General features: G+C 39.4%; 1 protein-coding gene across 1 annotated transcript in view; it reads right to left on the bottom strand.

Moving 5' to 3' along the window:
• TSPAN5 (tetraspanin 5) overlaps window positions 1-13,777 on the bottom strand; it is an 85,666-nt gene that overhangs the window by 23,897 nt on the left and 47,992 nt on the right. The window contains exon 2 of the mRNA XM_005443830.4: window positions 2,122-2,172. Within this exon, the coding sequence (XP_005443887.1) occupies window positions 2,122-2,172 (51 nt within the window). The remainder of the gene's footprint in view (window positions 1-2,121; window positions 2,173-13,777) is intronic.

The raw sequence follows: 13,777 nt of genomic DNA, 5'->3' as shown, positions 1-13,777 counted from the left end.
GCTGACCGCAGCTTCTGGCCATTCCGTGTCCTTTGGAGAGCCAAATGAAAGAAAGGTCTCAAACCAGCTTGACACAAGTCTATTTTTCCATAATTCTTGCTACAAAAATCAAGTCTGTCTGTGCTCCAGAGCTCTGCAGTTCAGCTACACCTATACTACACATTTTGGTTGACACAACCATGAAATGAAACAGTCCACACTAAGCACCACAGTACACAACAGTTAAGAGAAGCTGGGGAGAGATGTTCATTTTCAAGGAAAGGCCTGTGCTTTAAAAAGACAAGCATTATTTTATTTATTAATTTTTACAGAAAAACCCAGTACATATGGAGCCTGAGCTAGTGCATATTAAACTGTTCTAGGTGGTTTTATTTACTTGTCTGAAAAACAACGTAGCATTTTCTTCCAGTTTCAGGAACTGATTAAAAATGGTTTTAAGATGACTTGATAACAGATGTCCAAATCTCAAGTAAAATCATGAGCTTTGGCTTCTTGCTATTAACAATTATTAATTAAATACATTTTTCCTAGGAAGGGGTGGTGGTGCTTTCCATATAGAAAATATGTAAAACCTAACAAATCATTATTCTGCCAGAACACCCTCTAGCTGTACAATTGTCATATTTTAGACTTCAAACACTAGACTACAGCTGTTTTCCCTACTCATTCATTCTAAAGAGGAATCATTTGTGTTATCTACTGAATTTATACAAAAAAATATGTACAATCTCTTCTAGAAAGCCACTTCAAAACAAAATTCTTCTCTGGGACTTAGACATAGATATAAGCTCTGTGAGTATGCTCAGAATGTTAAATAAAACATGTTATTGCATCTTTGCTGAATGAAAAAAAAAATCACCTCTTTCCAACATGAGTATCATGTGGTATGTAAGTACAAGTATATATAGGAGTATACAGTACGAGTTAATTACTACCCATTACTATTTGTAAATATTTACATCCAAGGCACATACACAGAGTAATCAGAATCTAAGTTAACAACTCACTTCTGAACGAGCAAAATTTGTCCTAAATTTTTAAGTGGCAAAACTCCAGTGCTTCCAGCATGTTATTTGTTCTGCTGCAAATGCCAGCTATTATGCCTTAAGCGAACACCAATTTGTAACTTTGTCAGTGTTTTCCATTAAAAAAAAGAAAAAAAAACATTATGTAATTGAGTATCACAGCACCATTGTTACCAGCTAGGTTTTGTTATTTTCAGTCTTTTAAAGTAAAGGAAACTCTGGCTTTCATTCTAGCTGTTGCCTTTTAGCAAGCCAAACTCTTCATCCAGTAATCCAACACATACTGACTTGTTTTGTGTATTATGTCTTGATATTTCATCTTCTTTCCATCCTCTGCAGCAAGCAAATTAAGAATCAGGCTCTAGTTCACAAATGTTTTCTCCTTCCCCCGCCCCCTTTCTTCCCATTTCCAATCTTATTTTACAGTCTTGCAACACAGAGCATTCCAATGGACAGTTTTATTTGCACATCTGTCTCGCATTTGGCTTGGTTTTGGGGGTTAATTTTGTTTTGGGTTTTGTTAGGGATTTTTGTGTGTGAGTTGTGGTTTATTTGGTTGGTTGGTTTGTTTTGTTTTTTTAGTTTTGGGGGTTTTGCTAATCTGGGGTTTTTTTTTTGGTTTTGGGGGGGTTTGTTTGGTTTTTTTGTTGTTGTCATTTTGGTTTGTTTGTTTGTTTTTTTTTAAAGAGGAACAGAAATTAGCATACCATGTTAAGGCAAAGCCAAAGAGGCTTATTTTTCAGACAGTGCCCTGTGATCCATGTAGGCTTCCCTCTCCATTCCTGGGGACACATGCAGCAGAGACACAATGCCAATATCACCTGTAGCAGAGTGTTCTAGTACCTGAAATGCAGTTTGAGCATGCATGGATTCAAATGGTTATTTTATGTGCAAGTGTCTGCCATGATTCCTTGCTAAGGCATTCTTGAGAAAGATGAGCCAAGCGAAGGTTTTATCTGACAAAGAAGCTTGATTGCGTTTTGGTAGAAACTGTGTGTGGACACACAAAATGTGTGGCATGTTACTATTCAATATTTCATCAGAGTAAGAAAAAGAAAGAGGAAAAACACAAAGTTTGGTGCTAGATTCAACTTACCTTTTCATTCCATGCCCACAATCCAATCCCAAGAAATGCTATGCCAAGGAACTAAGGGGAAAAAAAAAAATAATGTCAGAGCAGGCACTATAAATTTATGGATTTTTTTAATATATATACATATTGACTCATCCTTTCTGTTGGATAATCAATTTTTTCAGGATGGGGGGTGGGGGGGGGTGGGGCTTACCAAGAGTTTTAAAATATGCACGTAGCTGTTTACTTTAAAACTTAACCATTGTAACTGGAAGAATTTAAAATTTGCACAACTCATTCAGGGACGTTCCACATAGGAACAGTAGGTGCAATAAGCGTCACTTTCTCAGCATCAATCAAGTAAGGTTCTTTTTGAGTTTGTCAGACTCAAAGCAAACTCCACAGTCAAGCAACACATTATTTTATTGTTATATTACCACCACCTGCACAAAACAACTGTTCTCACAGCTCTCTCCCAGTGAAAATGATTAGAAGTCCTAAATATTATCAGTTTTAGCAATGTTTTCCACAGACACACAGCTGTTTAAATACAATATAACCCATGATTTGGGCGGGGGTGGTGGGGTGGGTGGTGGGGTGGGGGGTGGGTGGGTGGGTGGTGGTGAGAGGAATATATATTACACACTGGTCTAAAAGAGTAAAAAAATTTTAAATCCCTGAAGCCAACATTTTATAACCTTTTTGATATTGAATGCTCCTGTATTTCAAAAAGGAAGTTACAGTCTTTTTCTCCTCCAACAGACTCAAAAGCACCAAGCTTGAAAGACAGCGTCTTTCCCCCATGATGGAAAAGGGAACAGCATCTATAATTTTCTTAAATCCCTCTATTCTGCACTCCACTGAATGCTTTGGAGTACATCGTTTCCCTCCACATACTACAGGGTTTCCATGAAAAGCCCACGCTAAGGATCAGTGAAACAAGCAGAACAGGCACAAGTAGCACCGTGTCTCCCAATACCACCACTGCCTGTTTGGCATGACACAGTACCAATCATGCAGAATTGTTTAAAAAACATTGTAGGTGTCCAAGCACATTTCTAAATGTCCATCTGTCCAACTTTCATCTCCAGTTTTTAAAACCCAAGCACTGTCTAAAACAGAAAACTAGATTCGCTTTAGCTTCAGGGCATGTAATGGAACGCTGCTCCAGCATCAAACTGGTTTTCTTTGTGGTTTCTCCACACTGCAGTGTACAGATATATTTTGGCACACAGTACACTTTATCTTGCGTAAACAGTTAAATATCCTAATGATTTTTCTTTTGCAAAACAGGACAAAAGTGTTTTTCTGCCAAGTAGTGGGAAGACACAGGGATACCAGCTTAAAAAGCTTTCCCAGAAGTGATTTCAACAGCTTCAAAGCAAGATTCCTTCTTCCTTATACGCACTTCTAAGTGGCAATTTTAGTTTTATACTACAAGACCACCTGTAAAGCATACCATATCAAGTGGAATATGCTCACTGCAAATATACTGAGGTTCCCTAGCACCCCTCGCATCTCTGTGACTTTCTCCTCCAAGTGTGCTCTGCCAGCTGACCGAAGGACCATGCACACTACACCCAACCAGCTCACCCAGAAGCCCATCTATACTAGCTGGGAATGAAACTCTCCTTTTTGGACTTGAGGAGTCATGACTGTAAATTTAAACAATACTACAAGCCAGTATTCTTCAAAAGGAGCTGTCACAGGCTTGGCTGTACTTTAATACAAGATAAATGGAAAATTTTCCTAGATGGAAAAACAGAACTGCTGGTCAAGAGAGTCTGTTATTTCAGCAGTCTTAATTGTCTAGTAAGTACAGGACATGGATTTGAGAATGTCAGTACAGCCTCCTGTAATACACCACATGAGCCAAAAAAGGTTAATCTTACCTGTACCAAGACTGCTCTTTTTCTGTAGTTGTAAAGCTTGCCACAACAGTGTGTGTTATCCTCCTGACTGCAGTGATTATTCAAAACTTGAAGTAAAGCTGTACAAGTTTCCAAATCACTTTCAGGCAGATGTAGGGGGGTTTAGGGGTTGGTTTTGGGTTTTTCTCCCAGTAACAAGCTTCTTTCCTTCTTTCTTACATAACCAAAAGGCATCAAGATTGAAGGAACAGGAGCGAGGGGGGCAAAAAAGCTACATTATTGTAAAAATCCATAAGATGCATTTGGACATGGCAAATTGTTATTTGTAGATATGTATAAAACATTATGTTTTGTTAAGAGCTTAATACAGTTTTGTACAGAATAAGCATGGAAAAATAGAATGAAAGAATTTGATCAGTGCATACAAATGTGTCTTAACAGTCATACACACTAGCTGCAAGTCTCAGTCAGATCCATTAGCTTTGTTAAATTTAATCCAGTTAAGTGTCCTGATCCTACACCAGAAGCTGAGACTTAAGGGTTAGATTATTTCATGGGTTGCAAAAGGTGACTTACAGCAGACTACACAGGTGTCAGGCCAGGCCAAGCTCATCTCAATTTAGGGACTGGGTAATGAGACTGTACTATACTAATCTGAAGCACCTAAACACCTGAGATTGTCAAGCTTCTGGCAAGCCTGTCAAGAAAAATCAAGCAACTGAGTTCTCAGCATTTTCAGGAGGCTCAAAAAATGACATGCTGCTGAGTCCCCTCCATATCCCAAACCAGAAATTTTTGCCCAGTTGGCTTTTGAACAGCTGATGGAACAGGAACAATGGCAGAGAGCCATTAGGAGAAAAAGGTTAAGGATGGAATCACGAACTCTTTATCACAGGATGCTGTGCAAATCAAAAGCTTAATGGCATTCAGAAAAAAAAAAGATTAGATACATTAACGGAGGATCCATAGATATTGAAAGGTTAATACAGCTTCTGGCTCACGATGTTTTTACACTGTTGCTCATTGGGAGATTATAATCAGGAAAAAAAAAATAATCACTGTATGCATGCTTTGTTGCTTAAACGCCTCTTGCCTTGGACAAACTCTACTTGCATTACTCGAGACAAGATACTGAGCTAGGCAAACCACTGACCTAAGCCCCTACAATCACGCCCTAGAAAAGCGCACCCTTGCACAAACACAGCCTGCTATCAGAATGAAGCACACCGGAATGCTCTCAGTAATCCCAACTGGCAGAAAACAGATGTTCACGAGGAGACTTACACCTCTCACCATGATTAACTTTGGATTTTCTTGACAACTATGAAAAACTTCTGCATGGTGTAAAAAAAAAAAAAAGTTGGAAGTGCTTAGCAAAATCCTTCTGGTTTTGCTGTTAGAATCAGAAGTAAAACAGGACACATATGCTGCTTATCTTGCAGGCCCTTCTGCAGATGTCTCCAAGATAGTCTTGTCCTGCTTGCTTGTAACCAGAAAAAAAATCATCTCTTCACATCTGAAGCACGTGGGAATGTGGCGAGATGGCACACACATCTCAGTTAATTCTGGAAAATTTCATTTACGTCCATTAAATTATTCCAATGAGTAATAAAAAAATGGAAGTTTGCCTCATTATCTACAAAACACTCTACTGAGAGAAATAATCTCAATTCTCCACATATATCTAGTAATACCATTTAGCCTGACTATAAATGGTCACCAGATCTGGGGCAAAGCTTGTAAAATCTTGATACTTTTCCATTTTTAAACAATAATTTGCAGAATATTACAACATTCCTCTGGAGCATTACAGACTCACAAAAAAACTTGCATAGTAGTACTTTCTCAGGCATAGGTTTTCTATTCACAAACATTAAATGCATTCAAATTTCTCTTCTATAAGGATTATATGTATTTAAGAGTGAAATGTGTAGCAGTACTCGTACTGTTGCCCTACCTCTAAAGTTCACAGGCAGTTTTCAGAAGTCAATTGATCAATAAGCATTTCAAGCTGCACATATCTGTTCCCAATCTATACTGCATGGAGGAAAATGATTTTTAGTTGCTAGGGATACAGCATCATATAGCACAGCACTTCATTTAAAGGGTGCTGGGGTAAATACTAACACAAATACTAGAAAATCTGAGAGAAAGCGACTTAATTGTAGAGTGATCAGATTTACTTCACGTACTGAATTTTTCATCTCACCTGAAATTCTTAAATAACTTGGCACCAGTTTTCAACTAAAAGGACAACAGCCACGGCCAAGCAGTAAAAGGTTGGTTAATGTGCCATGTGCATAAACCAGTATCCATGTGTGGTTTTAAAGACTTGTGTGAGATGGAACTATAGTGCAGCCACTTAAATTTCACCTCCACCAGAAAAATACATACACACACCTGAGAAGCGTGTCAAAATCAGAGTTCAGAACCAGAGCTTCCTCGCAAGAGTTTTGTGGGGGTTCTTTTGGTTTGGGTTTTGGAGTTTTCTTCAGCCCTCAATTTAGGCAGTTTGAAGACCTCCCACCTGCCCTTCTGCCCTTGCTTTGAGTTGCCACAAGAACTCTGTGCACTGTGCCAGCAAGGAGACTGTCAGGATTCCTATGGGCACTTTGGCGTTTCTTCCATGGCTATATACTGTCAGTTATTCAGAAAGTGAGATTTCCTTCTGCATGATACAAGTCAGCACAGCACAGGAGTGCAAGGGACTTATTTAGTGAGAAGCACAGCAGTGACTAGGACAACATGAAGTGTAACATTTCACATCCTGAAATACAATCAGGAAGACACAGGACTTCTGAGCTTTGTACATACACAAAACCAGCGCTGAGAAGTTCCCAACTGATTCTGAAACTCCAGATGAACAATTTTTTCCAAAGCACTTCCTCTGCAGGACTCTGTGCTCAAACTCACTCAGAGATATTCCAGTCAGAACACTCACTGCTTTCTTCAAATATTTTATGCCAAATCAGTCTTTTTGCTTTTTAAGCTAGGGCAAAAAGGAGTTTGATGCCTGTGTGAGAGCATAAAAGGGTTTTGTTGCATGTTTAAGTAGCCCTGACAGAGAAAGGGCACCAAAACAGAAATTAAAGTGAAGTTTCAGTTTTCTTCTTCCCTTCACACCACTGATGTGAACTCTGCTTTAAATATGCCAGTTAGCATTCTTTCAAACAAAACAAAGAGGACATCCTCTCAAGTCTCCAGCTTTCTCCTGGGCCAGTATCACAGGGAAGGAAGGTGCCAGAAGTCTGCCCTGTTCCTTCTTCTATTCACCCCAGTTCCAGTGACTTTCCCTTTCTCAACACAAACTGTTAAGAGCATTTCACTTTCATGTGGCTAGACATACATGGTGAAGAAAGGCAAACTGCTCAAAGTGTCCATACACATTTACGTATTTATGCCAATGTTTACAAAGAATGCATTCCCCTAAAGACCATTTCTTGTTTGCTTTAAGACATTACCACCAGGAAAACTCCATGTACTTATAGTCAGTGAATGAAGATGCAGCATAGGTGACTAATTACCATTTTAGTTCACAGCAACATTCAGATATAGACTAAAAGACATCAAATCTATTTCCATTTTACATGCAGCTTTTAAAAACCATTAAGCTATATTTCACACACAATCATCTCTGTAATACCTTTTCCCTCCCAATACAAAATGCACACATGTGGAAGAAAAAAGAACCATTTCCATACATTGCTCATCTGAATCAGAGACACAAATGATTTTATAGAATCCTTCAAAGTAGAAAAACAGGCCCAAGAACACAATGAGAAAAGCTGTCTGCTCCGTCTTGCAGGACTCTTAGTGTGATGCCTTCTAATGAAAAATTAAGCACATATGACCCAATTCCAAAGCAAAGTACTGTGGCTGGTAATGTATCTTTCATTTTCACCAGTATGGGGGTTTCCATTTTGTCTGACAAGTAAGCAAGGCATATATACTTCCCACCACCACCAATGCAGTCTGTTGCCATTATTTTCTTACTGCTTTCTCCAGTTCTTTGATTGCAAAAGCAAGACATCTGCTTTCTGTTACTGTTGCTCTATATATTTGTTTTATTGCTTTCTGGTGGTGCAATTTTAAGCACTGCCAATCAGCTTGGAGCAAGAGTCTCTAAAGGCTGAAGTCCCTCTCCTCTTGTCCACAGAAATTGATATACTAGAAAACAGAGGGAAAAGGATGAATTAGACCCTACTTCCCCTGGTCCAACTTTTGAACAACTACTCCCCTCAAGCCTAAATAAAATAAATTTAACTCTTTCCAAGTTCACAATGAGACTCTCTAAATTCGGGTCCTGCTGAGCAGATTTGGAGCAGATTTTTTTTTAAAGCACACAAAACTTACATATAGCGATCACTTGGTAAAATTCCTCCATAAAAAAGTTTTTGGGAATTTAAAGTTTTTCTTTCAGAGAGATCTAGCTGATTTCCTAAAACCAGTAGCTTTTTCTCCATACAAAAATAAGAGACCTTTAAGGTAAATACCCTACCACTATGCCACAGAAACATTTAAAAAGCCTACAGAGTTTAAGTAACAAGACATCTCCATTCACTGTCACTTTGATACATTCACCTCACATAGATCCTATCCCTTCTCTTCTACTCTTCTTTACACTCTATTGGTGTTTGTTTCACTGTCCTCTCTTTCTCTGCTCTCCCTGAGTGAGCCCAGAAGACAATGAGGGAAGACTGAGAAATTCTGCTGCGTGCATCTCTCTATGGGCCTCTTCCCTGCCTTCAGTTCTGAACTACATGAAGTGCTCCATGTCTGTGTTTCCTATCCAGGCTTGTTCTCTTCATCAGTACCGTTCTACCTCTGGCTCACTCCCCACCACTGCAGCTTCTCTGCCTGAAGTCTGTTTCTATTTTTAAAACTATCAAAAAATTATGTAAAGTGGTGCTGTAGCAGTGTATGAAAACAGCATGGGCTTAAAATACAGCTACAAGCAGCAACAAAGTGCAAAAAGAAAATAAGAGAACTGAGAAAACCCCTGAACCTGAATTCCACACCCTGTATCAGTACACCAATAATTTCTCTTAGCCAATTTGACAATGCAAAGATGTAAGTCTTCTCATTCTGGCTTGTAAGAAAGAAAAAGTATGAAGGCAAAAGAAAGCATGTACTGCTTCAAAAGCTGGGGTGAAGCAAAATGTCTGGAAGCAATATTGCAAATGGGTCAATTTTCCAGGTCTGTCTTGCTGCCTAGTGCTAGCAACTTCCTATCCCAGGGGACATGACTGTTCTCTTCCTGCTGCTGTGCACATCTCATTCATCCCAAACCACCCCACCTGAGCTTCAGGCTATTAGGTGCAGCCCTACCATATCTCTTCTTCATATTCCTTTTCTGAAGCTACTGTCCATTAAAAGCAGAAGTTAAAAAAAAAAAACCACAATAAAACAACAACAAACACACACAACACACAGAAACGCCACCATAAAACAAGGCATACATGAAATTCTCATTATGAAACTGCTACTCAAATGCTTACTTTTTACAGTCACAAGCAGTGAAGTTGTAACATCTAATTCAGGCATTTGATACACCAAACAGAAAGGACCTGAGCTAGTCTTTCACCTTAGTAACAAATGGGAAATTACATTGCCTACACAATTGATTTAAGTAGCTGAGAATGAAAAGTGCAGAGCCAGGAAACACAAACAGGTAGGCTTGTCAACATCGCACTGTACTATGAATGCTCAGCATTTCCTTTGGGGAAAGCAGTCTCAGCCTCTAGCTGTGCTCGTAGCTTACAGACAGGGAGTCCCAAAATATCCTATGCTAGCTAGCTACATAAGCTGCCACATCCCAGGCTGTTTCAACAGACTATACTCAAAGACCCATTCTCTTTGCTTCACAGAGAAGCAAACCCACATGCAGGATGAGGGAGGTACAAAAAGAGTGAACCAGTCTGGATATAGGCACACTATGTGAACACCCACCAGCTTTACAGAGAAACTTGGGCCAAACAGTTCAATCTGGCTCTCCTAGTTAAAAAAAAAAACAAAACAAAAACACACCACACACAAACAAAATAAAAAAAAAAATCCACAATGAACAAAACAACAAAACCAGCAACCAGCACAAGAAGAAGAAAAAAAAAAAGAAAAAGTGAACAACAAGGAAGTGGTGAACACAAACCCAACCTGCAAGTGTACATAGAACTTTTCCCAGCAAATTCTACAATAGCTTTAATGCCTCTTACCTTGTTCATTCCTGGTTCTTTTTTGAGAGGTCCCCCGCAGTAAGATTAATATAAATAATATAATTAATAATAAAGAAATTTTAGCTTAAGAAGGTAGGAAATTATTCACTGCAATTTAATAACGTGTCAGAAACCAGCCTTGGGTATCCAAAATCCTGACACTGATGTGATTGTATAGCCTATCACACCTCTCCCCAGACCAAATCTTGCTCAGAACTATAAACTCTGTAACAGCAAATACATATATGTGTATGGCCTATGTTAATATATAAAACATATCAACTTCTAATAGTCACAGCACCGAGTGTGTGTGGGGTGGAGGTCAGAAGGGGACACAAGGGGGGTAATTCTTCACTTTACAAAGATGCAGAGATCAATACTACCTCATCAACAGCAACAAACATGTAATCTCAAAAGTCATACCAGCTGTGTGTATGTATGCCTGTGCGTACCTCAGTTTTTCAGAGGGACATGGGAAAAGAAATAAAGGCAAACCACTAATTGAACAGGTATCAAAATCAGTTTCCAATGTCCACGCAAATTTACTATCAGCAATCCAGATGCACAAAGCCAAGTTACAAAACACACATTCTGTAAATACTGAACAAAATTCTTTATTATTTTGCACCTTGCAAACATTGCAATAGAGGGAAACATCTCTAAAGAATAGTGTTTTTAGCCACTGTCAATGCTCAACACTTCCTGTGTACTACTCTAACTGCCCAGAACTAAAATTTCTTATTATGTATTCAAAATGGTTTCTGTGTACCTCACAGTACAGCTTCCAGAGGCAGCAGCAGGCCTGTCAACCAGAGCTTTGAAAAATTCTGTTCCAGACAATACTGTCATTCAGCCCTGCATTTTGTCTTGCAGTGCATTGTTACTTACTAACTCTAGAAGTTACCATATATGTGCCTGATGTAGACTACACAAGATTATTCACAAAATTAAGCCATTTTTTTTTTACTTATATTAACACTAACCAATGCTTTATTAGCTATTTTTATACTACAAGATATCTTTCTAATTTCTGAAAGTAGTAAAATTTGCAGGATTTGACATCAGCAAAGTGTAGGTATTAAAGGAAAACGTGTGCAGCATTGAACTGCTAAACTGGGTTCAACACTTCCCTGCCTGCACTGCAATTTGAATCCAAGCTACCAGAGAAAATAGGTATTTTGCAGCTCGAAAGTGCAAGCATAACACTACATAGAAAAAACAACTGATCTGAGAAAACATTCCTGAAGGTTTTCCCTTAACTGAAAAACATTGCTTAAGTTTTACCTCAAGGCAAGTGTCAGTTTCACTTTCCAGCCACTAACCATAACAAACACACAGGCAACAGGAGAGAAGACAACTTCAGAGGCAGTGGCATACTTTCCCAGAGAAGGATTTGGAAAGGAAACCATTCAACATAGCTTCTCCAGCTTTCAGCCCCATTTTTTATTTAAAAGCAGGTACATTTGGAAGCCACTTCCAAATTTTCTAGAAGTAAATGCAAACAAAACCACAAAAAAAAAACAAACCAAAACTGAGCAAGGAAAAGCAATATCAAACATCTTTTTCCTGTTTCTCAATAATTTCATCTACTGACCTCTTTTTGAAACAACTGAAGATATTTGCATCTTGACTAACATGCCCAAGAAAATCCAGAATGCTCTGCTTGCCTTCTTTTCCATTTCAAAACAATTCAGTCTGGGAAATTTCCCCATTAATGTGTGCTGTAGTTCATCCACTACCAGAACATAAGAAATCTTTCAGAGCGTGAATTATTTGTCTTCAATTGTAGTTGCATCATTTTAGGTATTTCTTCATTTGAGCTGCAGCATCAGGACACAGGAAGAGACCTTTAAATCTGATCCTCTCCTGATGCACAAACATTGCAATTAATGCTGCACTGGGCTACCCAGAGGAAGAGTGAGAGAAAAGGTCCTCAGCAGCAGACAGCTGTACAAACTGTCACCATGACTGTGGAGCTATCGGCAAAGATTCTTTGCTAATACCTTGTGTTCCTTCCTTCACATAGTGAAGAAAGGTGACCACAAACAAGCGGGAACAGCAGGAGGGCTGAACATACAGGACATACAGATGGAATGGAATTTAACAATCCAAACACAGCATCATATATTTAAGGACCAAGAAAGTATCTGCTATAAGCTGAAAATTTATTCACTGGAAACACAACAGAAGACAGCCTTGGAATTGCATGCATCAGTCTGCAAGCTAGTGAGTTGATGGAATATGTAGAAAGGCAAAATAAGATTTTGTGACATTTAGTAAAACGTCATCAGAAAGAAAATAATTGCTTTCTATGAGTTTCCCTCAACTCCATTATCTTTACAAAGGTCTAAACCAGCCAGCACGGCTAGTATGGCTGTAGCCACCTAAATGATTGCAGGCTGTTCTTTCAAATGTCACATCAACACTGGCAGTGTCATTACAACTCCTCTATGAGACCGTGCTGTGCCCCATCAATACCCAGCAATGAAACTGGGTTCTCGGGATTTTCGTACATGGACCCAAAAGCATAAAACTGCAGGCTCATTAACTAGACTGCAAGGTCATTAACTATACTTCAGTCCAAATAGTGCTAGGGAGATAAAGCATCCCGTGAATATACACTTAAATGTCAACACAAACAGAACCACGTAAAATGACACCCCTAACTCTTCAGGGTGTCCTGTTTTTTTATTAGGGAACATGTCTTCAGCAGCTCCTTAGGTTTCCCTGTTAGATCACTCAACTTGCGTCATACAAAAAGCAGGTACAGGGTTTTTCTAGGATCAGGCCCGTAACTGCTTTGCCCCAAAGTCACTCTCACCAATACTCTTTCATCCAAAACTTTGTTCAACCATCTGTAGGTCAGCCCTTCCCACCTGCCCTGAAAGGCTTTCCAGCTTCAGGTGGAGTTCCTCACTGTGTGCCATTTAGATACATCTCCATAAAAATCACAAATTAATTCCATGAGATTTGGTACGGCGCTGACCCCTATTCACACAGAAGGCATGAAAGGAGCCCAGTGTAATGTGACCACATTCCCAGCACTGTCGTGCTCCTCTGGCTGCACTCACATGACCTCTGCTTGGTTCCTGTCACTGCCAAACGGGCAGGGAACAAACAAGTGCAGGGCGGCACATCAGATCCTCTCTCTGATGCACCAAATCAAGTAATTATACTCTACAGCAGCCACCCTCAGGGCATTAGAGAGGGAGAGAGGGGGAGAGAGAGAGAGAAAGGGGAACAGTATGCATGAAGACTGAGAGACATCACCGATCACTTTTCGTCTCTCCTTCAGTTCATACAGTAATTAGCACTACCAGCTCTCGCCTCAGGCAGAGCAGAAGGAAAAAACATATGTTGAAGTGATACACCCCAAATTAAGGAAAGGGGTTGCTTCCCTGCCCTGCCATAACAGTCAATATATATGATGTTTATGTAACAATGCAGGACAACAAATCTATCCCATAACTTTCTACATTGTCAGTATAGTCTATCACCGACTTGTTCAGTGCTCCTACTCTTGCTTCTCCTACACAACTCCTGACAAGACGCAGATGTCTGAGGATGTGCTACAGGAACTTACAAGCCCAATTTTGT

The sequence above is a fragment of the Falco cherrug genome, chromosome 1, assembly GCF_023634085.1.
Source record: "Falco cherrug isolate bFalChe1 chromosome 1, bFalChe1.pri, whole genome shotgun sequence".
In the NCBI taxonomy this organism is placed as follows: domain Eukaryota; kingdom Metazoa; phylum Chordata; class Aves; order Falconiformes; family Falconidae; genus Falco; species Falco cherrug.
The sequence above is the reverse complement of the archived record's forward strand: the minus strand, read 5'-3'. Positions and strand labels throughout refer to the sequence as shown.